This window comes from Plodia interpunctella, chromosome 7, assembly GCF_027563975.2.
Source record: "Plodia interpunctella isolate USDA-ARS_2022_Savannah chromosome 7, ilPloInte3.2, whole genome shotgun sequence".
Lineage (NCBI taxonomy): Eukaryota > Metazoa > Arthropoda > Insecta > Lepidoptera > Pyralidae > Plodia > Plodia interpunctella.
In genome coordinates, this window is record NC_071300.1 from 3,327,080 (window position 1) to 3,350,698 (window position 23,619).

A 23,619-nucleotide genomic window follows, 5' to 3' on the forward strand; every position below is an offset into this window, starting at 1 on the left:
GCAAAATAATTATTTAAAAAATCACTACATTCGTTTATGTATTATTAATGTACTAACTATATAGAAGTACAAATCATCAATTTTCAATTGTACTGATAATATTATCCCTTCATTTACATAGCATATAGTACTAAATTGGGACGAACGAAGTAAAGCGATACCAATTAGATCTAATACCACCATAGACATTATATTTATGATCTATCTACCTATAATTTTTTAACTTATAATAGGGAACACATGTCTGTGTTAAATGATGTGCTTTTGGTTTATAGACAAGTGGAGAGATATGGAAAATATAAGTTAACAAATATTATACTGTATTCACGTGTACTAATTTAACAAAATAAACAAATTATAAAAGTACACTAAATAATAATGAACTTGAAATGAAAATGCTGGTCTTACAGGTTTCATGAATACGCTAAAAACTTGTGTCAATAATTTTCACTCTGTTCTTTTCGCGTTTTTTGTCAATAATTTTCAGTTCTTTTCACGTTATTTTTTGTAGTGCGCCAATCAGTAGTGTGTTGTTTGTGATACGTTGTTTACAATTAGTTTTTTATTTTAAATATAGAACCTGCAGTTCCATGTTCTGTATTTAAAAAAGGTACCTAATTAATGAATTATCTATTACTTTTTAGACACACGATATTTTTTGCATACAGATCTTCGACATCGGGAGGGCATGGAGTGGTCCTATTAGGGATATATAGGGACCACACGCCACGCGGAACCAAACGATATTTCAATTACTATTTCTGTTTAAAAAATCGTAACGTTCAAAATATTTGCACAGCAAATAATAGATACTGATAACATCTTGCGCGTGCCACCAACACCTGATAACGGTACACTAAATTATCTCAGTGTTTTACGAGAAGTCGTTAAATCGCATTCTTTGAGCCTGAAACACATTTCTAGAACTAAATTTAAAAGGCTGACATTTCTTGGTCAAAAAATGAGAAGAAAAATAGTTTGTAGATCTTACGACTTAGTTCTAACGAACATTTAATTAAGATCAAGTAAAAGCGGAAGTGATAAGTGCGTAGGAAAAAGTAGGTAAAAGAGCGCAGAAAGGTTGCGCAGTAACTTATCGTAGCCCTATAAAGGAATGGGCATAGTCACTCTCCCCATTCACAAGTTACCGCCTGCCGACGTCACTGCCATAGCTGGCGACACTGAAACAGGACACAGTGCAGTGATTTAGTGACATTTTCCCAACATGAGGGCAGTTTTTTGCATAGTTGTGATTGTTTTAGCCTGTGACGGCATCACCAGCCTGATTTTGCCAGTAAGTGTAATTATATTTTGCCAGCAACTGTACTGATGTAAAGTTGTACAACTTTTGCTGTGCCGTAAGAAACTTTAGATTATAAACTTTTTAATTTTTTAGACTTGAATAATTTAATACTTTTTAAAATAATATAATATTGTATAGTTTTGAAATAAAAAAATATTTCAAGATTTTATATAAGATTTACATAGACATTTGCAGTAATAAAAACTATATAAATATGTTACAGAAACTCATATTTTCCCTAATGTATTTAATTTAGTGTTATTTGTAGATTGATAACATGTTAAATTTTGATTTATTAACTTAAATTAAAAAGGAAAAAAGTTTTACATGACTTGAAAAATCATTAGTAGGTTATAAATATTATATGACGTATTTTATGCATAGGTATCTTATAATATATAAATAGTAATAACACTATTAGAAAAAAATAATGAAACAAGTTAGCAACATTACCAAGTAACTAATGATGTTTCAAACTGTGACATTATTTAAATCAGATGTGCATTATATAGTTATCGCATACATAAGGTAGGTTAAGTGAAGTGCAAGACCCGATTTCCGATAAGGAAAGATGGAAAACTTGGAAAAGGGTTACGTAATGAAAGGGAAGGAAAACATACATAAAACATTTTATATTACCATAATAATATGTCCATCATTTGGTCGGCTGCCTATTTTGCTATACAAACATATTATGCTAAGAAAAAGGTTTCAAATCAAAGGTCTAAAGGAAAAATCAAAGGACTCAATAGGTTTAGAATTGTAAGAATGAAATAGTTCCAGAACTGCATTCGCATATTTATATTAGGGTGAGTTGCACCGTCAAATTTAACGTTGATATAAAACGGCGCGCCGCTGCGACGTTTACATAAAATGGCTTACATTGGGTTTTTCTGCTCACGTTAAAGTTAACGTCGAAGTTGACGGTGCTACCGACCCTTAGAATTACATCCAAACGATCGAAGTATCTATGACTTCTCAATTCATAGAGTTGAAAAAATAACCACTGATAAACATGTTCATACTAATTCTAACAATATCCTTACATAATATGGAAGTCTCCAAGAAGAGGAAAGATTTTGATACACGAATAGAATACATCTGGGAATAGCCCATGGGAATAGCTAATAAGGTAAATTTTATCTCAAATTTGTCACGAGAGAAAAGCTCCGTTGTGCAGCTAGTAAGTTATAATCACTATCACTACGTAGTATGAAACAAAGTTGTTTTCCGCTTTCAGTTTGTCCCTATGTAGGTATAATATCTTTAAAAACTACGCGCTGATTTTGATGCGGTTTTTTTATAGATTCCTGAGGAAGGTTTAGGTATATAATTTATTATGGTTACACGAGCAAAGCCGGGACGTGCCGCTAGTTATAGAATATAAACCTTTCAATAATTGTCTATAATATCAGGTGTCACGTTCTTAATTACTTTTTTAATTAAGTTACCGTTAGTTTCAAACTTCACGCTCTATTTTGTCTTGCTCCGTAATATCAGATAAGTATACTAGCTTATACAAACACACTATACCACACCTAAGAATCTTCCTCGAATCTTTAAGTATTAGTATCTTCATTTGTATGTGATGAGTGGAGTGGTGTCCGTGAAGTCATTTTCCTTAAGGATTTATCCGTAACAACAATCTGTCCGGAGTAAATCCTTCTGTCCGGTAATTAATTTCTAAAGTGTAATCAACGAACGAAATAACTACGAGTAACTTACCTAGCTTGGATCCAGTGTCTCGGATGATTTATTTTGCATGCGTAAATAAATTTGACGATATATGAACTCTCGTGCAAGTAATTTAATTTCTAACGAGGGCAAAATATATATTTGCTTTAAAGTTACCTAGAATTGATTGTGCTTTGTAAAACAGCAATTAATGATTAGATCATCTAATATTGCAAGCTAAATCTAATAACATTGTGGTGAAAAGAAAATGATGTACATTTTTTACTTTCATTATAATCAAAACTGTTTTTATTCCACTGAGTTTTCTACATTGTAAAGTTGTTATCCAGGGCTTATTATCATCTCTTAACGCGATCCACTTTTTTGAACTAATCTGCATCACAAATTCGTATCAATTTGTAATACTAATGCGATTCATTTCAGGTTCTTAATTGAACTGAATTGCATTGGAATCGTACCGTAAAAGTTGATTGTAGACTTGTCCAAAGTAAAAAAATATTTTAAATAAAAGTAGTAATAATGTATTTTATACGCATTCTTGGAATATTCCCTGCTTTCTATTGTTGTAGATGATTTATCAAAAGCTCTCCCTACCTGAAAGCTCTGAACGCACGTAAGCTCGTCAGTTCCGGTTGTTTATCTTGTAGTTACACTCGTTAGGCTACTTTCTAAGTACTTCCAATCTATAAGCTGTTAATATTTTTAAAATAAATCTCTATAAACAACATCTTCATCACTTGCTTCCGGTGAACACTTGCTGCACACTGGTTGATTCTTATTAACTTGTGTGTGAAATGGAGAAGGCAATGACAAACCACTCCATTAATAATGCTAGGAAAGAAAAGTTGTGTGTGTTTCATTCCACGTAATGACCACGACCCTCAGCCATGAGGAATACGACTATGAAGAATATCTTACATCCACGTAAATTTTGATTAATAGATATTTTTCCAATCGAAAAGTGCCAAAGATCACCTAATAACAGTCCTCGATCATCCGTATCCTGTAACATTGACGCCCTATTTTCCACATGTTTAATTCAAATTTAACGCCTATCAATCTGATTTATTTTTGATTATGGAACTCAGCTTTTATAAAAATAGCCCTGAAAAATGTTTGTTCGTCAAGTATTAATATTTTTTCAAATAGTATCTAACTAATTTAAAACATAAAATCAAAAAAATAAACGTCTACAGTATAAAGCTCTGTCTAGAAAATAAATAAAATATTGGGTAGTTTTATCTAGACTAGTAAATAAGCATCGTTCTTAGGATGTATATCGCCTGCACACCTGTGGTTCAAGCTATAAATTATTATGGCTGCTATACTCAGTATCTACGCAAGTACGAGGTTAGAAGTGGGAGTTTTAGCTGATATAATTTACTTTTGATCCTTTTAAAAATGTTTTTAAATAGGTTCTACGTATTTTTTTTTTACTATCATGTTAAAACGTTATCTCTCTCACTCAACACGAGACTACAAGGCGAACACACGTGTGATTAAAACATGTATTTTTCTTTCATCGTGACTACCACACTATTGTTTATTTAGTAGTTAGAGCATATCTATTATTCATATCATATTGATTCATATTTTTAATATTTTTTCTTTTACAATTATTGCCCTTCCTTTAGTCGCCACGTATTATGACATCCACGGGAGAATACGGATTGATCCTGACTCTAGGGCGGAACCACAATTTCCTTACTAATTCCTACCAAAGTTTCCATTTATAGCCACGGGTAGAAGCAGGTTTAAAATTTAATGGATGTCGATATCCCACACACGCAGGCAAATTTTATGATTCGGAATGAATGAATACACATAAATTATTTTGATGACTGTCAATTGCATATTTGCGTCACACACTGTAGTTGACACTGTGAATAAATCCATATCTAAACTTCTATACTAATATTATAAATGCCAAAGTATGTCTGTTCCGCTTTCACGGCTAAACCGCGGGACCGATTTTGATAAAATTTGGTATACATATAGTTAAAGACACACGTTTAAACATGGCTACTCTGTTCAAAAATCAACCCCCAATTGACTTTAATGTGGTGTGAAAGTTTTTTATGAAAATCGTATTATCGCTTTCGCAGATAAATTCACACGGGCGAAGCCCCGGGCAAAAGTTAGTTTTTGATAAAATGTGTAATCTTTCGTTTGTTTTAGTTACACCTAATGTGACTAGGTACTTACGTTTAGCAATCTTGACCGAATAGTCAAGATTCTATATGGTATTGTAATAGCAAAAAAATGTTCTTTCACAGGTTGTGTTTTCTTGATAGCTGGAAATAAGTGAAGCATTCTAATAATTTCTACTGTAAACTAGAGCTATATAAGTAGCTTACTGTATTATCATGATCTCTCATTATCATGAACATAAAGATAGACTATAAATTCCACAGATGTAAATGTTTGTCATATTATGACATGTTTGTTATAGACAACAAAAATTCCTGATATGTCTGTAGTTTCTAGTCTTTTCCTATTAAAGTAACACCGTAATACAGTACTAATTAAATTATGTAATTAACTAAATACCTTAGTATTGTTTTACCTTGTTTTTGTATTGTTCAGTCTTTGATTGTAAAAGTGAATGAAAGAGCGAAGATTTCAAAGGCTTTTTTTGCTACTCAATGTAGTATAAATAAAAAAGAATACGTTGGATCTGTAACTAACCGTGGACAATGTACAAGTATACTAGTTTAATTATATTTCTGAGCCAAATATAGAATAATAATAAAAAAATGTCAAATAACTTTGTATATCAATCTGGCTCATGAATAATACTCAGTTTTTATAGACTACCACTCGCTTCCGGTGAAGGCAAACATAATCGATGTAACCTATAATGAAATTGATTTTTATAAGCTACATAATGAAATGGTGAAGGCAATTGCGATCCATTTCGTCCGTATTGCCAAGTGGTTATAATTTTTTTTTATTTTACATAATGGTCGCGGCCCCAAGCCATAAAGAACACGATACAAGAGCAGAAAAGCGCAACAGCTATTTCGTATTAAATCTGAGGAAGCTCAAACACGTAAAGACCTTTATTAATTTAATATTAAATGAAGTTTCCAGAGCAGATTCACGAAGTTCTACATACAAGAAAACTGCAGACCTTGTACAAAGTTGCTAAAGTAACTTGTTCGTCCTTAACTATACCGATCTCTGCTGAAAAGCTATAATTGGGTATTTTTTGCTTGATTAATTTACAAATTTAAAGATGAAAGAAATATATATATTGTATATTTTAGCAGTTTTTATAATAGTTCTATGTATGATTATTTACGAAGCGAATACAAAGCAACGTACAATGTTTTGGTAGTGGCGAGGTAATTTTTTTTACAAATTTGAATGCCAGGGTTGTCCGTTCGGTAAGAAGAATAAAACAATTTTGATACCTACATAAGTTATTTAAGTTCTTCTTTTGTAATCATCATCATCATCATCATGGGGTGCCATCTTCGAATTGAAGTTTGGAGGACAGCATACGGTACTCTCGTGGTTTTGGTCCGCTATTTTCAGTTGGTTGTATCTAAGTCCGGTCATTGGACCGGACCTTTATTTTTTGTAATAACTTTATTGTATGAAAATGATGTTAAGTGTATGTTTTTGGTGTTTATAAATATATGTATTTAAGTAAGTATGTGAATTGATCTATGCCACAAAAATAGTTTTCAAGGCCTGTAGCCACCGTCATAACTCTCTTCCGTAACTGGAGCCGTAAGTATAAATAAATTGAGTGCCTATATGATTTATCTTATGATAAAAAAAAACTAACAAAAATGCTGATATTTGCACAAAACAATGGCGAAGCAAAATTAAGGTTTGAGAGTTAGTTTAATCACAGTAGTTCACTCTTTGCAAGTAATTTCACTGCTTCCAAAATGCAAAGTTTGCTCAAAATAAGTTTATGCTGACGAAGGTTAAACGCTTTCGTGCGGAATTAAATTCCTGAGTAAAATATAGCCCAGATTATAGGTATTGTTAGAAATGTTTAATACTAAACCTAAAGGTTATATTCTAATCGATATTTATATTTATCTATGGCCATATTACTTTACAATATTTTAGGACATTTATGTACTTAGATAAATATATTCATTTTTTAATGAAAATAGCTAGGTAGGTACTTCATATTTAAAAGAAAATATGATTGGTTTAATGATGATTGATGTGTATGCTAAGGCTGTTTGTAAAGGTGATTTTTTATCAGACGTTAGTCTGTAAGGTTTTATAATATTGCCGGTTCCTGGCATGCTTATTAGATTTTTTTATACTGTACTTTATTTATTTATTTATATTTATTAAACAAATAACATAGTCACTATTTTGTTTACCATTGACAAATAAAGTTGTTAGTAAATTGCTTATTTACATTTTAAACTGTTCAGAAGATAAATAATTTACGTAACTTTCATTACTATGAAAAAGTTGATATAATAAATCATAATCCACCATTAATCTCTCGAATGAAAACAAAAGTACTTTCGTTATAAGTCATTTGGTAAAGACTATCATCATTTGTGTGACACTCACGTACAGTGTGGGTTTCTTACATTTAAAATCACTCAAGAGTCAAAGTTTATCTCGGCTTATGGTCATTTAAGAGAACTTCTGCCTTTGTGAAAGGAGTTTGGGTTACATAAAGGACATTTGGCTAAAAGGGAAATCTAAAGCACATTATATTTTTATTTTTTTTTAACAAAATAATGAAGTAAAGTAATTTTAGACTGGATAACACCAGTCAATTTTAACGTTAATTTAACCTGTGCGGAAAAATGCTAAGTACGCCATTTTGTCTACACGTCGGCAGGTTAAAGTAAACGTCAATGTTGACTGGTGCAACTCACTGAAAATTTAAGGTAAATAATTATTTTATTTGTTACGCAGGGTAGAGACTATGGCAGACTTAGAAATACAGCACCAGTCTCGTGGTATTCGCGAGTGAGACGACTGTCGAGGCCCTCGCATCGAATCATAGATCCCACAGAAGGTAAATTTAATTTGTTCACGAATGTTCATTGCGAGAACAATAAACCTTATTATTTGAAGCCATAGAAATAGTAATTATTATTTTGACGTTAACTTTAATTTCCGCACCACCGTCGATTAGATAAAATGGTGATCTTTTGTGTTGTTGTGCGCAAGTTAAAGTTAATTTCAAAGTTGACTGCTGCAACTGGAATATACCTATAGCCATTTCGCCTCATTGTTTTAAGATATTAATATTAATAAAACCTACGCAAGCATAGGTTGTATTCTCAAAGAGTAGCATAAAAGATGACAAACTTCCGTTCATAAATATATTTTCATCACTAAATTGAGATTGAAACCTAACACCTACAATATATAGGAAGGTAACATTTGATTTATATAACAACATGTACTAAATTGAAAAGAGCAGAATATACGTGGTTTTTGTGGTTTGATTAATTTTGATACATAAACCGCGCAAGTAATATGATAAAACCATCTACTCTCAGAATTCACATTTTGTTTATATTTTTAAATGGGTCTTTATCCAATTTACCTTTCATAACCTTTGTGAAACATTTGGCCAGTCTCACAAATTTTATTTCATTGTATCAGATTGTTTTTTGGTGACGTCAGAGGAAGGGGAGTTATTTTTCAAGGCCCCATCGGATGAGCCTTCTGTGTGCGGTATATATATGATAGCAGAGCCCGACAAGCGGATTCAGGTGACGTTTAATTACCTCGACGTGCCGTGCGACAATGGGGGTCTCGTTGCGGTAAGTTTGTTTACTTTAATATTTTTAACTCGCACTCTGGAATTAAAAAATATTATCTTTATTTATAATTCATTGGTGAAATTGTTAAAACGTTTTAATAACTATAATGCCGACTATACACTATCGGCTAGAAATTCGCTAAATTTGACGCTTTCGACTTAGCTAGGTACCTACATTATTATTCTTTCTTACATTTAAAAAGGTTCATACATACTAAGTACATAGGTATTTTTGAATTTAGAGTTTCCACTTCATCCGCCAAACAAAGTAGCTGGTTAGAATTGAATGTTCGCTGATTCTCAGACGACTTTAGACTCTTACTAACTTGACTGATAAGATTGTTAACATTTCAAACACGACTACATTTTTTTATATAATTTAATATTCTTTATTACATATATTTATAAAGTTTTTATTAATATATGTAATAAAGAATACTAAATTATATTATTTACGTGTTATACTTTGAATTAAGTATTCTGATAAGTGATTCCTATACCTACCTACTTTAAATTTATACATAGATAACGCGATAATAAAAATATTATTTATCAGAAAAGGTACTCGTATATCCTTCAAATGTACCTAAAGGTATTCGAAAATTTATTACCGTTGCAATCTATTACACTAAAAGCTTGTTGGTAAAAAGGGCAAACACGGGTCTGTGCTGAGCAATATCAATTTTGTCACCATCCAATTTCATGTCCTTTTTAATCAAAACCGTGGGTGGCTATTGTTAAAAAAACGATCAAACATGTTTAGTTGTTCCTCCAAAATTAATTTAAAATTTAATACCTATATGAGACTTGGGCACTTGAATAAAGATGTTTTTCTTTTATTAACTTTATGTGTTTTATAACAAATAGCAAATTCGTTTTTATATCAAAATATCTAAATATATATACATTCAGATCAGTGAAACTATGATATGAAACTAATAATTTTGAAAAGTTTATGATGTAATTATATTTTTTGCCAAAGTTTTTACATGTTGAAACATTAAAAGTTTGAGGTAACGAAGGCTCATTACCCATGAAAGCAAGAAGCCCTTATTAGCTCGTTACGAGTTCGGTTTTCAATTTCAGATTTCAGTACTCCCCGGCTCAGATGTTAACACATCACATTCTATGTTTAAACTATGTGTAATATTTTCTAACATCATTATTTTACTTAAAAAATATTTTTATAAATTACATGACATGACAATGACAATTGATGTGAGCTGAGCATAAGGCTGGAAAAACCTTCGAGACTTAATCGAAGGGAATCAGAAATCAAATTATATTCTGTACAAACAACATTTATCTATATTCGTTTTCGAAAATTACATCGATTGAATGTGGTGTTTCTGGATTATTTCTTTTCCACTTATATAATAGTCATTAGTTTACATCAGTGAATATTTTCACTGATTATGCTATATATTTGAGAAACAAAACAAATCTTCTATTTTAGGCGTTCTCGTTTGATTTAAAAAATGTCCTTAATTCGTTTAATAAACCATTAGGCTTTTGTTTTCTGTCTATGTTATGAACATTTCCGGCCACTCTGGCCAGTATATGTCATTTTCAGTTTATACAAATTTTCAAGCCTTGTGTAGTTGTATTCCGGATTTTCGACGTTGAATTTTATTAAAATTAAAGTTTGAATTAGTTATTTCTTTCAATCAGTAAAAAACTTCATGCAGCGTTAGTGATAGAGCTCTTTGAATGTACAAATCTTTAGGGCTTTATCCAACTTAAAATTAGAATTATTGATTCTGATGACGTTTAATTTTATTTTAGTGGATAGACGGCTGGGAGCTGAACGGTCAGGTCTGGCCGGCTGATTCTTGGGACGATGACAGAGTGGTGGAGTCCTGCGACAGCAGACCACAAAGAAGACTCGTGTCGCGACAAAACGCAGCTCTTATCCAGTACCGAGTGCCTGCCCAGGGGAAAGGATTTTCTGTTACTATACGACATTTGAAGAATGCTAGGCGTAAGTTCTATTTATTGATAGCGCATTTGAAAACGGGGTTCACCTGACTGAGTGGTGCGGTGCCGTGCGTGACAGTGCTCATAGCATTATATATTGTGGCGGACAATGACTAGGATGGGGTTTAGCTTTCTGTACAATAATATGATGCGATACCTAAATACTTGTAGTGCTACTACAGAAGTGCCAATGATGATAGGTAGATCGGTATGACAGTATACGGCATAACCTCCCGGTTGGTTAAGTCATTACACAAAACAAAAACTCTGAAAAATTACTCTTCTAAACGTCTCTTCTAGCTTTGGTTTGGTACTTGATGCTGCCTAAAAAGGTAATAGAACTGTCTGCAACATAATGTTATTATCTAATTCCTGTGTAATTATTTCATATCATCAAACCAATCAGGATAATTTCCTACTGGATTTCCGTGCACAAAACTGATTTTAGGTCAGGCGGCAGGGCCACAAGGGCCGTTGACCCCAGTAAGCTAGTGTCATAGATAAGTACAGCTAATATCGCATTCACGATGGATCTCAGCTCTTATCCGCACCCGGGCGTAAGTATCCTCTCAGGAAAGACCACTTGAGCTACAGCTATACGTATGACTTTTTCGATTTTGTTCTTATAATAATTATAATCTAAGTAAAATGTTATAATTTTATGAATGTGTGTTATGTAAATCAAACACCTTATTTACAGACTGATATTGTAATTCGTTTTGTAAAGTTGGCGTAGTTTCAAACAAAGTAATCACGTTACTACATTTACATTAAATTATGATTTAAAGAAATTCGTTATTGAAATATTGATACTAGTCGAAAATCGAAGGTATTATAATAAATTCCATTCATGTAACAGTCATTACGCGACCGTCCATTACTGACATTTTATTCTTTTTAAAATTCGAAATAAAAGGCTTTCAAACGATTTCAAAGGGAAGCAACGTTTTTAGGTAATAATATTATGACTTCTTATTTCTCTGAGATGAGTAATATAATTTGACAATACAATATTTGATTATCTACATTCACATTTGATCGACAAGATGTACTTAAGTACTTAATTATATACGTTTTCAATTTAAATCCAAACAATTTAAGTAAGTACGTATAATAAATTTTTTTCTTTCTTTTTACATCATTTTATTTCAATAATTTACATTACAACTACATTTGTATGAAAACATAACCATTTTTAATTTTGTTTAAATGTTCAAATTATTACATATCCGTATATTGTACTCATGAGACGGCTGATTACACACTATAGGATAAGTAGCAGCTGTGATTATGAATACTTATGCGTAGAAAAAAGTGTTTTATAAAAGCCCAAGAGTTCATCATCATCGTCAGGCACTTAAATGTCACTACTAGGGCACTGGTCTTCATCGATAAGGAGGATAGCCCATGACCAATTACTTGGGCCCAATGCATATTGGTGGTCCCTATATAAGGTATATTATTTTTTATGTCCAGCATGTAACGTGATGCTGTTCGGAGCTGAAGGTGTGTACACACTGCGGAACCACGGCGAGACCAGCAACTGCTCAGTCATAGGAGTGTCTCCAGCCGTTGTGAGGGTCATCGACCTGAACGTTGGACAGACTGTCAAGAATCGCAACCTGGAGATCGAGACAGGCACCATACATCATGTAAGTTAATAATGAAAATATATTCAGGATTATTTAAATTTAGTCTATGTGTAAGACATCAGATATAAAATTATTTAAGTTGTCACAGCGATAACTATATGTAGATATGTCTATTATAATATATGTATACCTACTCTCTTTAAAAAATTGAGCAGGAATAGCTGGCATATTTTGTTTTTTTTTCGCTTTTAGACCAGCAATGATTATACAATTATTTTTTACAATCGTAGGTATTGATGAAAAAAATACGATTATAAAAAAAATTTGAACGATCAAAATAAAAATAGTTATTATCACACAAAAAGTATCTTCAAACGTACAAATAAAGCTAGTAAAGAGTCTAATCTCTTGATGAAATTTTTATATTGGCGTTTATGCTGTTAAGACCCATTTCAGATGGATAATCCCCAAATAATGAGTCAGAAGGATGATGTGTGGTTCCTTTCATCGTACGAGTATAATACCTTACCGCGTTATAGTCTGCCTGTCATACTTCATCATGCGTATTGAATGATGCGTAATTTGTTCCAAAAATATCTCGCAAATGTCTTTAAAAGTAAAAATAGATGTTACGTATCGAATATCTTTTTTTTTTAGATTAAATCCAGTTTCTGTTGTACATTAATAATCAATGCCAGTGATGTAATGTTTTCAGTGTATGTCTGTTTTCTTAATTCCACCTTCGTTTTAAAGATTCTTGAAAATATGGCAACATTTACACGGCACGCATTAGTAATTTTCACACAACACTATACCATTTAAAAAGAGTGCTGTGTGTACAGGGTACTTCATGACATTTACCTAATGAGAACCACTCTGTTTGCACAGTGTACAAAGCGGGGCTTGCCTGATTACGTGGAAATAGGGGGCGCCAGTGGGCTGGATCACACGAAAATGGAGGTGCTGGACACTGTGTGCGGACTCGACTCAAATGAAGGTAAGGACAACAAGACTGCTTTACCTACATGTTTATGTTATTGCAGGTTTGCAGGCTATCTCAATTTGGCCGGATACATATTAAATATTTTTTCTTTTATGAATGTTTTTATATATTTAGAATGAGTTTCACCGATTTTCAGCTGTTACCTTCGTATATCAGTGTACTATACGAGTATATTTGATTTTCTTAGTTTCAAAGCAAAGTAACTTTATTAAATTTCTCAATGATTTGTCGTTCCATTTCACTTGTCAATGTTATATAAATCAAATATTAATAACTCAACATTCCGTTTCATTAGGGGAATAAGTAGCTCATGTTTAAACATGAAGATCTGTTTCAAACTTAATGATAATAACTGTATTTAGAATCCTGTTGAGGTTGGATTAAAGTTTAACTCTTCGATCAAGTGAAAGATTTTGGAATAATATAAATATGGAATGAACGCTGTAACTGAAAACATTTATGCGATTTCTTTAAGGGATAAAAAAATATTTTTTTCAGTTTTTGCTAAAAATCTCTTCTATACATATGTATATTTTGCGGTGCAAAATATTTTTTTTTGAGGTCATATAAATTTTCAATTATCAGTTTCAAATTTTAACGGCGCGAAATTAATATACAACAAACATAATTGAACACATTTGTAGAGTAGTGTAGATACATACATATTAAACAAAATATCGAGAAAATTTGGCTAGTCAGTAAAACTCAAAAATAAGTTTTATAATTCACTTTCTAACCTATAATGTACTGTAAAAAGATCATAAACAGGATTTTCTTTTTCTTTCTTAACAATGTAACTAAGTAGGTATATCAAAAACGTGGTAAATTAATTGCCGAAGTTTCAACTTCGTTAAATGTTCGTGTCAATGGACTAGCTAAGACTTAAATAATATTAAGGATGATCTTCGCTGAAATCCAATTAGACAAGATAAAATAAATTTCCTCGAAAATCTAAATTTTTTGAAAAGTGTTCAATTTTGTAACTTGCATATTATTATTTAATTTATTGTTGCAGTCATTGGACCATTTAATATGTGAATGATTTTAGGATAAATAGCGGTAGGTATATTGAAATAGCTTTGTCATTAAAAATAAGTTTTTTTTCTACGTCAGTATAGATGCTTCTTACAACCTTTTACTACGATACCCATATCTATAATAATATGTCTATAACACTTTTACGGATATTGATTTTGAATATAACCAATGACCAAGGGTTAGATCATAGACAATTTTTTTTTGTCATGGGCGAAAAACTTCTAATATATATTCGAAAAAATAATTAAATTACATACTTATTTCGTATTCCAAAATAAACTTGTAGTACTTTATCTTATGTTTCCGGCCAGTATTAACTTTTTTTTTCATATTTTCCAGGTCGGCGCCCAGCATTTATAGCATGTGAAGATACAGTTGCAAGGCTTATTTCAAGTGGGAGATTCTACAACTCAGTTACTGTGGCCTTCGCACCCCTTCCCCAGGAGGATATTGAGCACGCCGACTTGATTTGCGGAATGAGCAATGTCTAAATTGACGACATACTGGTACCAAAGCAATGTCTGTAAAGCTTTTATGTCACACAAAATTATTTGCTAGCATTACGTTAATTTATTTTGTGAATCAATTTTAGGTAATGGAAAATATATATTGTAATCTAAATATTAAATTATAAGCATTGCTAGTTAAATATTACGTACGTTTCTTTTGATCTTTGCACATTAATCTCGGAAAATTCAGTTCTGAATCTGTAGTTGAAGATTACATACACGAATGTGTTCGAAAATTAAACTAAATTATTTGAATTCTTGATTTGAAATGTCGTATGTTTCAGTGACTAGAGACCGTACCTATATTATTGGCTTTCGGTGACGAAATTAAGTGACAATGCCGCTTCTATGTAATTAAATATTGATTTACAATATCTGTGGCGTTAAGGAATTTATCTTAGAATAACATAAGAATATAAGTATTATAATATTTAATAAATTTCATTGTAATTTTACTTGTACCTATTATTAAAATTGTCTGGGAATGCCGATACATTCCCAGATTAAAGATTTATTTGTCCTACAAATTTTGTAAATGCGAAAGTTATGTGTGAGGATGTGAGAATATTTTTTTTTAATTTCTATTATATTTGGAGCATGGATAAAAAATAACCTAAAATATCACACGAATACTTTTTTAAATAAAGCTTTTCCCAGGGCACAGCAAGTAAACACATAATCATGAGTCATCTGTAAGTACTTATTAACGCATAGGTATTATTTTTACATATTTATTACCTGCTACAGTATTAATGTCGAAACTTAGAAATTATAGAAGAATATTGTGTCATCAATATTTTTATCTAGTCATATACGAAGCATTAGATGATTATGAAATCGTAACCTGTCAATATATTAAAATATCTGTTTCATTGTTTCATTTTTACTCCAATATTATCTAAAGAGAAATATATGAATTGACTGTAATTAATTAATTATATTATATAGTTATATTTAATAGTACTTTGTGCCTAATTATCCGCCAACGAAGGAAAGACGACCGACGAAGGATGAACGTAGGCACAGGTTTCATATGGACGGATAAGAAGTATGGGACATGACCCACCACGCGAGTCCATTGCTGATTGGTGGATTTAATAACGGGCCTTCCGAAGCACGGATGGAGATTACACATTTTACGTCACCCATCCAATGAACGGCCATTGTGACAGTATTTTAACCGCCACTATCACAGACCGAGTGCGCTAACCGCACTGTCATTAAGGTCTTCCTACTGATAAATACTTTAAAAAGAGCACGAGCTTCTTGAAACAATTCTAAAAACAATTATATAGGAGAATAGGTATAGCTAATAAGAGACATACCTGTTCTCCTAGATTCATTATAGAATTCAGCTTATAGTCACTTCCAAAACACAAGTGGAAAGGAAAAGTTCAAATCCAGTTATATAATGAAACACCATTACATATTTAAATTTTATTGAGTAGTTTTTTGGATAGAGATAATAATTAATTATTCAAAGCAAAACATTATTACAACTATTGTCTAAAATTATTCAGATAAAAATATTTGTTCTCACTACATCAAAATAAAACTTAGTGCATCTGTACATACGAACTTACTTAATGTCAAAATTCTAATGAACCTCTAGTGTAGAGAATCAAAATTACGTTATGTGGATATAGGTAATGCTATTTTTATTGCAGATTAAAGCGGAACGTTCACCGCCAGCTAAGCTAATCAAAACTAAACTCAGTCAACTAAGCCAAACTGGGAAATAAAAAATAAAATAAATATATTAGGACAAATCAAACAGATTGAGCTAGCGTCGTAAGTTCGAAACTTGTGTCATGGGATGCTAAATCAACGATATTTATAGATAAACATCCAAGACGAGGTCCCTCGTCCCTCGGTTCCGAGGCAAGCACTTTACGCATCACCGAGGTCGTCGGAAATAAGTAATATGTCCCCCGAAAAAAAAGCTAAAACTACGTTAGAGATGCTTTGATTAATCGGTTTAGACAACTAAGTAACATAGCTGGGCATATTTGACGTAGCTTAGCTGGTATAGTTTGCGGTGGACATATATGTATGTAAAACTGGCTCTCAGCTATGCGAGATAAGGTAAACTAACTCAGTTCAGTTAGCGGTGAACGATCAGCTTAAAAAAGAAAGGTAAGTAATGATGTTCTTAACTTTCAGCTGTTGTGTTATTGAAATTATGCACATTTCAATACAATAAAATATTGACTTAATACATCTCACACCATTCAAATTTATTGCAATACTTAGTAATTTGAAATTAGGTACAAATACCTCCAATATTGATTTAACTTCTTGCGGCGAATTAAAAAACAATATGGTATTGAACACCGAGAATTAATCGAAGTTACTGTATAATGGCACATTCATGGATCATTTTTCTTTTTTTAAGAAAACTGACTAGTTCAACATTAAGGCTAGTGTAGACCAATGCGTAATGCGTATTATGCTACGCGGTACACGGCAGTGTCCCCGCAAGTCGAGCAAAAAAAGACCGTACCATTCTTTTCTCGAAGCAATTCAAGCCAATTTCGAACCCCAATAACTTCGTTGTGGATAAAACAAGAAGCCTGCATTTTCAGTAACTACGCAGGTATTGTATACAATACCTGTACACACAACACTGTAAATACAACACTGTAAATACAACACTGTAAATACAACACTGTAAATACAACACTGTAAATACAACACTGTAAATACAACACTGTAAATACAACACTGTAAATTTCAAATTTCATTCATAAAACTTTCCCATAAAGATTGGTCCATTATAAACCATTATTGAAGATCGAAATTTATGGGTTAATTTTCTACTGATGACGTCTAATAATGTACAACTAGTAAGGGGCGTTTTTGTATGGCAAAATGTCGACCGAAAAATGTTCATTATTTTTGTTATATCTTGAGAAATACTTTTATTGGTGTGATTTTTTCAATGATAATTCTACAACTCTAAGGTTCTTCAAAGATGCTTTTCAATTAAAATTTCGGTCTGATTGGCTATACCTACAAAGTAAACACATGACGCAATAGGTCTACACCTGTCTTAAGATAAACTTGCGGTGATATTTTTCTTCTTTTCACATTACACTCATACAATACAATAAATAACAAAAAAATACAATATGAGTATTTCAATAAATACAGATAGACGATTTTAGATTAAAATCTAATACAGCAGTAAGGAAACGAAAATATTACAAGTAACAGATATTGTCAAAGTCATGCGCATTGCATACAGTACGAAACCAATAAGTGCACATCCATTATGCATACGTACATTTAAATTAGCACCTAATTTGTAAAGCAGTACCTACTATAATCGTTTCCATGTCAGAAAGCTTCATACATAGAACATTGAACATTTATCTACTAATAAATAATATATTTTTTTCTAATTACTACCATACAGACAGGAATACGTACAAATTAATTATTACATTCTGGATTTCGCTGTTGACATTATATGGATTTTGCAACGGCTGTGAGGAAATATTTGTGAGTTTTTCATACCAGTAAATACATATATGTCCTTTTCATAATCACAGTAAGAATAGATGATAAATTATACATGAAACTCTAAATCCGCTAAATTAATTCATATATTTAATTAAATTCACGATTCATAAAATGTTTCACATATTTTTTTACTTCTCATCTATTGTATAATTCCTAGTTTTTTTGGTTTCATTCTGCAATGAAAAAGATAAATCTATATAACTATATATATATATATATATATATATATATATATATTCAGTACTTTACGTTGTAAGCATTATTTTTATAATTAAACTACGAGTTTCTGTTGCAGTTCATTCAATAACTAGTGGCATTTCCATTCAACCTACAACTAATTTTATTGTGTTTTCTGTATTTAGATAATTTTTAATATACTGATATCATGAATTTGATTGTTAATATTCCGTAGTCTAAAAAATAAGTTTAGGCCAACTGAATCCATGAAATAAAAACTTTTCTATCGTAAGTAAATATATAATATGATAATTTTTTATTATTTCTCCAGAGTTTTATACTATATAGTTTGATTCTTATTTATATTTGGTAATAAGATAATAAATATAATAGATCTATTCATTTTAAATTGTCACTAAAATAGATACAAGAATAATAAATCTATCTTGTTTTTATAATTATCATATCGTAGTAAGAAAACGAGACGAAAAGAAGATTTACATTTACATTGAATTCGTTTTTGTCAAATACCTTTACTTCAATCTATTGAATCGTGAGAGGTAGTACTACTTTATGTATTTTTATATGCAATGCAACACTCTTATATAATTACTTTATAAATATTGTAGGAAAATAAATGCAATAAATACATGAGTTATACGCCATCGACCCAATAACATTAATTTTATCGTTTAGAAATCTAGGCGTAAGTTCATTTCTTATATTCATTTAACATAAAATCATTTCACCTAATGTTTTTTTGCATATTATCATGTGAAAAACTTACTTGTTTTTCTTTTTATTGCATGTCTTTATTATTCTTTTGTAATGTTTCACGTACTAACAAAACGTATATTGCATTAGTAAGTATTATGAGGGAGCCTGGAGATCTGTAGTACAAGTTTTGACCTAGTTCAGACTCCAGACTCTCACAAGTACTAGGATTTTCTATGCACAAGTGTGAAGGAAAACATCGTGAGGAAACCTGCACACTGGTTGATTCTTATTAACTTGTGTGTGAAATGGAGAAGGCAATGGCAAACCACTCCATTAATAATGCCAAGAAAGTTGTTGTGTGTGTTTCATTCCACGTAATAACCACGACCCTCAGCCATGAGGAATACGACTATGAGGAAGAAGTGTATAGTGTATACACGTAAATTATATAATATATTAAGCCCGTATCCTTGTGAGAAGTGAATAAACAAATTTATTTTATATTATTTATCTCAGCTCCTATAGTCCTCCTATTGTCCTATCCTAGTAATCCTCCTATAGTCCTATAATAGTAATCCAGAAGACTGTCAGAAGAATATATAAAATACGTCTTCATTTCCGCTTCGTATTATTGGATGTGATATGGTATAGTAATGAACTATGGTTTGGTCATAAACTATGTTCGTATATATTTGTACACGAAGCTCATTTGCGAAGATTTATGTCAGATAAATGCAATAAAACAGTGACTTGGACTCCACTCCTCCCTAAATTGAAGAGTTAAGATTGTATGTTCTTTTTACTAGATACATTATATAGGTACGTTGATTATATTTTTGTGTTAACTACATCAATTTTACATAGGTAGGTACATGTAGTTATAAATTATTATTATTTTGAACTGATAATTAATCACTACTAATATAGTAAAGGTAAAATAACTACGCATCTCTAGATAAAAAAGTAACATAGAAAATGTTTATTTTAAATATGTAAAACCTTTCGGATTAAAAATTGTCATAATTTTTATTTTTTCGCCGATTGAAATAAATGAATTTTACCAGCTCAAGTTAAATTAACATGAAGCATTAAAATTAATAAATTATCATGTTTTACACTTATAATTCTTTACATTTATGGATTTTAATACTATATGAAATTATATCATCCGAGCCAAATAATTGAAAACCCTAATGAATTTCCTACTTAGATTACTGTGTTAATTGTAACTTAATTAACTTTACATCTTATTTTTATCTAATTAAAGCTATCCCATACAACTTCTCATTGTGCTTTTAAAGAAAAAAAAAGCCAGTGTTGTGCATTGTGCGACAGAAACATTGTGCATTGTGCGACAGAAACAGACATACTGCATACAATCGAGGTAGATTAAAAAAAATCATAATTCGTCAAAAATCCTCTAATCAACTGAAGGAAATGACTTAGTGATAGAACGGAGAAAGTATAAAGGGAAATTTTCATCCCAGAAAAATCGTCCCTTTTGGAAATTCGGGCGGAAAATCTAAAGTAAATTACTAGCTAAATTTTAAAATGAGTAATGTGAGCATTCTACTCGATTATTTGAACTATGTTAGCAACCATCGCACACAATCAATTTGCCGCAGTGATTACAGAAAAGAATTCGACATGACAATAATATCTACGTTGCTCTAACACATTGGAGTATATTTTATTATAAATACTCATATTTTCTTTACATCACAGCGTACTTACTTGCGTAAATTACAACAATGTTTTTTTAACCTCACAGTATTTAAAAAAGGAGAAACAGTAAATAAATTAAATTTATATAGATGGCGCGGTCGATTCAATTTTCTTCAATCCATTCTGAACGTATTATTTTTTTTAACCCGTCTATCGCGCAGAATCGAGACACTATATATACTATATAGATAAACTATTGTTTGACGTGCGCGTCTGCACCGGTTTGTAAGGTAGACGTATATTCTGTCAAACCGTAAATTAAGTAAGATATGTTCTAAATATTATTTAATTCGCATTAGTAAGAAGGACTCATTTTTCTTGGTCGTTGTTAAATCCTACGCTCTTGATCTCTTGATGGATTTCTTGATCATCATATCATGTCCCTATACCTTATGATGTTCACGATAACGTTATTATGTATGCTCGTAATTTTTAGCTTTTCGAATTATCATATTTTTGAATGCGAACAGTGCCAGTGAAGGTCTCTGTTTCTGTTTAAATGTTTCGACTTCAAAATACAACGTCCAATAAAATGATCCTGCAAATAAAATAATCATAATCTTTAAAAAATACACACTTGTCTACGTCGAAGTCCTACGTTTATAGATCAATTGGCTACTTGACTGGATAAAAAAATAAATACATAAAATAACCGAACACAATATATAGTATTAAATGTCACTTTAATTGATCAATATTATTAATTACGTAATTTACTATTTTATTAGGAATACATTTGACTCCAAAAATTGCGACGTCATAGCATCACTGTCATAATAAGCTCCATTATACTTTTTTGTTTTTGACATTAGAATAGAATCAAATTTTGACAGTTGGAAAGTAGCCAATTGAAGACCCCGAGCAGATACAGATAAGCCTATATGTATGCAAATATTTAACATTGTCCCAAATAACGCACAATTCTTTCCACATTAAATATGTTTCCGTATTTTTCAACAACTCTCGAGGATAGTAATTGACAATCACATTTATATATTTGGTTAACGCTAAGTGTTAGTACAAACTTGTTAAAAGTATAAAATTTTAATAAATTCATAAGACTTTTTCACTTAAAGCATTATTAAGCTACATTCTGTATTGTGTACGACTTGAAATTTACCTGTGAATTGGTATTTTATTATTAATTTTTTTTATGGGGATGTATAAGTTGAGTATATTATGTATGTGATAGTATAAATATGCAGTAGTGAATATACCTCTTACAGCATGTATATTAGCACTTATTGTTGACATATTTATGTATGAGTATTTGCTTCTTAATTTTATTAAAAAACATATCATGTTTTACACGCCCATAAAGTGTTTAGAATGCATGAATGCAAATTAGGTGACCTATTCTTAAGAAAGGACTATTTACAAAATACGCTATTTATCTGTTCGAAGTCATAAGAATTTGGAGTTCATAAGATCATCAAGTGGTACGAATTAATATTTTCCTAATAGTAGTAAATATACATAAATATATTGATAAAAATTCATCTCACAGTATACGCTCGACATTATATACGATTTATCAATATAAAACTCTAAAATTCTCTACCATAAAGATGTATCATTTGCTATAAAGCTGAGGCACACGTTGATATGTATGTGATTTTCCATTTTGTGTGAAAGCATAGCTTTAACAATTAAAGCTGACATACATTTCTAATTATTAATTAGTTCACACACAATTCTAAGGGATGTAGTTGGAATACGTTTTCTATCTAAACACGAAACACATAAGTCGACTAATCTGATACATCAAACATTTAACAAGATACAGGAACATTGTGAAAACTATAACTTAATGCAACATGTAATATTTCTAACATTACAACACGAAAATTATAAACATAATCAATGTCGCCAAATTATTATTAATATTTGACTCGCGTCCCTACACCATTTATATTTAGTCGACCCGCTTTCCTACCCCATCATTATATTTAAATCGATTTCCTCAGTACTTTTCAAGTATTACGCTCGTCTATCATTATTTTCCATATATCAACATACATTTACCATTCCTATACAATATATAACGATAAGACAGAAAAAAATCTATTCCTATATAATACGACTAATAATTTTTTATCTACTTCTTAATCTTAATAAATAAAACATTACACACGTAAATATCTATTACATTTCACATCCAAAAGACAATATTTTTGATACACTAGTAAATTCTATCTCACGCGTGATTCATCATCTTGGAATAAATGATAAAAATAATTGGGAAAAGTCTATCGTCCGTTTGCCTGTCATTGAAGATCTAAATAAGCACACACCAACACTGACAGTCTCTATAGAGGAATTTACAAGGTGACGGTGGTAGCAAGGGTAGTAAGTAATGCTATTGGCAGCATCGTCCCTGCTACACTGCTGTACGGGCCAGTGACTGCCCCATCACATGGCACATGCTCCAATTCTGAAAAAAGATTACACGAACATTTTATTCACAGTACATCAAGCATTTAAGAATATTTTTCTTGTCGATGGAGCTGCCTTTATTTAAATCTATCCTCTGTCATCGATTTTACCTCACTATACGACATAACTCCTGTCTTTTCCTTCAACTGATCCAC

General features: G+C 31.3%; 2 protein-coding genes across 2 annotated transcripts in view; one reads left to right on the forward strand and one right to left on the reverse strand.

Annotated features, from left to right (window-relative positions):
- Positions 1–886: 886 nt before the first annotated feature.
- Positions 887–15,745, forward strand: LOC128671501 (uncharacterized protein). The gene is made up of 7 exons (XM_053747989.2): positions 887–1,294; positions 7,907–8,009; positions 8,606–8,766; positions 10,551–10,746; positions 12,219–12,394; positions 13,223–13,331; positions 14,715–15,745. The coding sequence occupies exons 1-7, from the start codon at positions 1,226–1,228 to the stop codon at positions 14,864–14,866; spliced, it is 966 nt and encodes a 321-aa protein (XP_053603964.1). The 5' UTR covers positions 887–1,225; the 3' UTR covers positions 14,867–15,745.
- A 561-nt stretch (positions 15,746–16,306) lies between these two features.
- The window catches only part of LOC128671119 (acetylcholinesterase-like), a 72,863-nt gene continuing 65,550 nt past the window's right edge, over positions 16,307–23,619 (reverse strand). The window contains exon 7 of the mRNA XM_053747317.1: positions 16,307–23,462. Within this exon, the coding sequence (XP_053603292.1) occupies positions 23,350–23,462 (113 nt within the window). The 3' untranslated portion in view covers positions 16,307–23,349. The remainder of the gene's footprint in view (positions 23,463–23,619) is intronic.

What these genes read in the sequence shown, in the direction of transcription:
- LOC128671501 (XM_053747989.2), top strand. Translation starts at nt 1,226, where the DNA reads ATGAGGGCAGTTTTTTGCATAGTTGTGATTGTTTTAGCCTGTGACGGC. An exon ending in ACAATGGGGGTCTCGTTGCG is followed by an intron (nt 8,767 to 10,550) that starts GTAAGTTTGTTT and finishes ATTTTATTTTAG; the next exon opens with TGGATAGACGGCTGGGAGCT. An exon ending in CGGACTCGACTCAAATGAAG is followed by an intron (nt 13,332 to 14,714) that starts GTAAGGACAACA and finishes CATATTTTCCAG; the next exon opens with GTCGGCGCCCAGCATTTATA.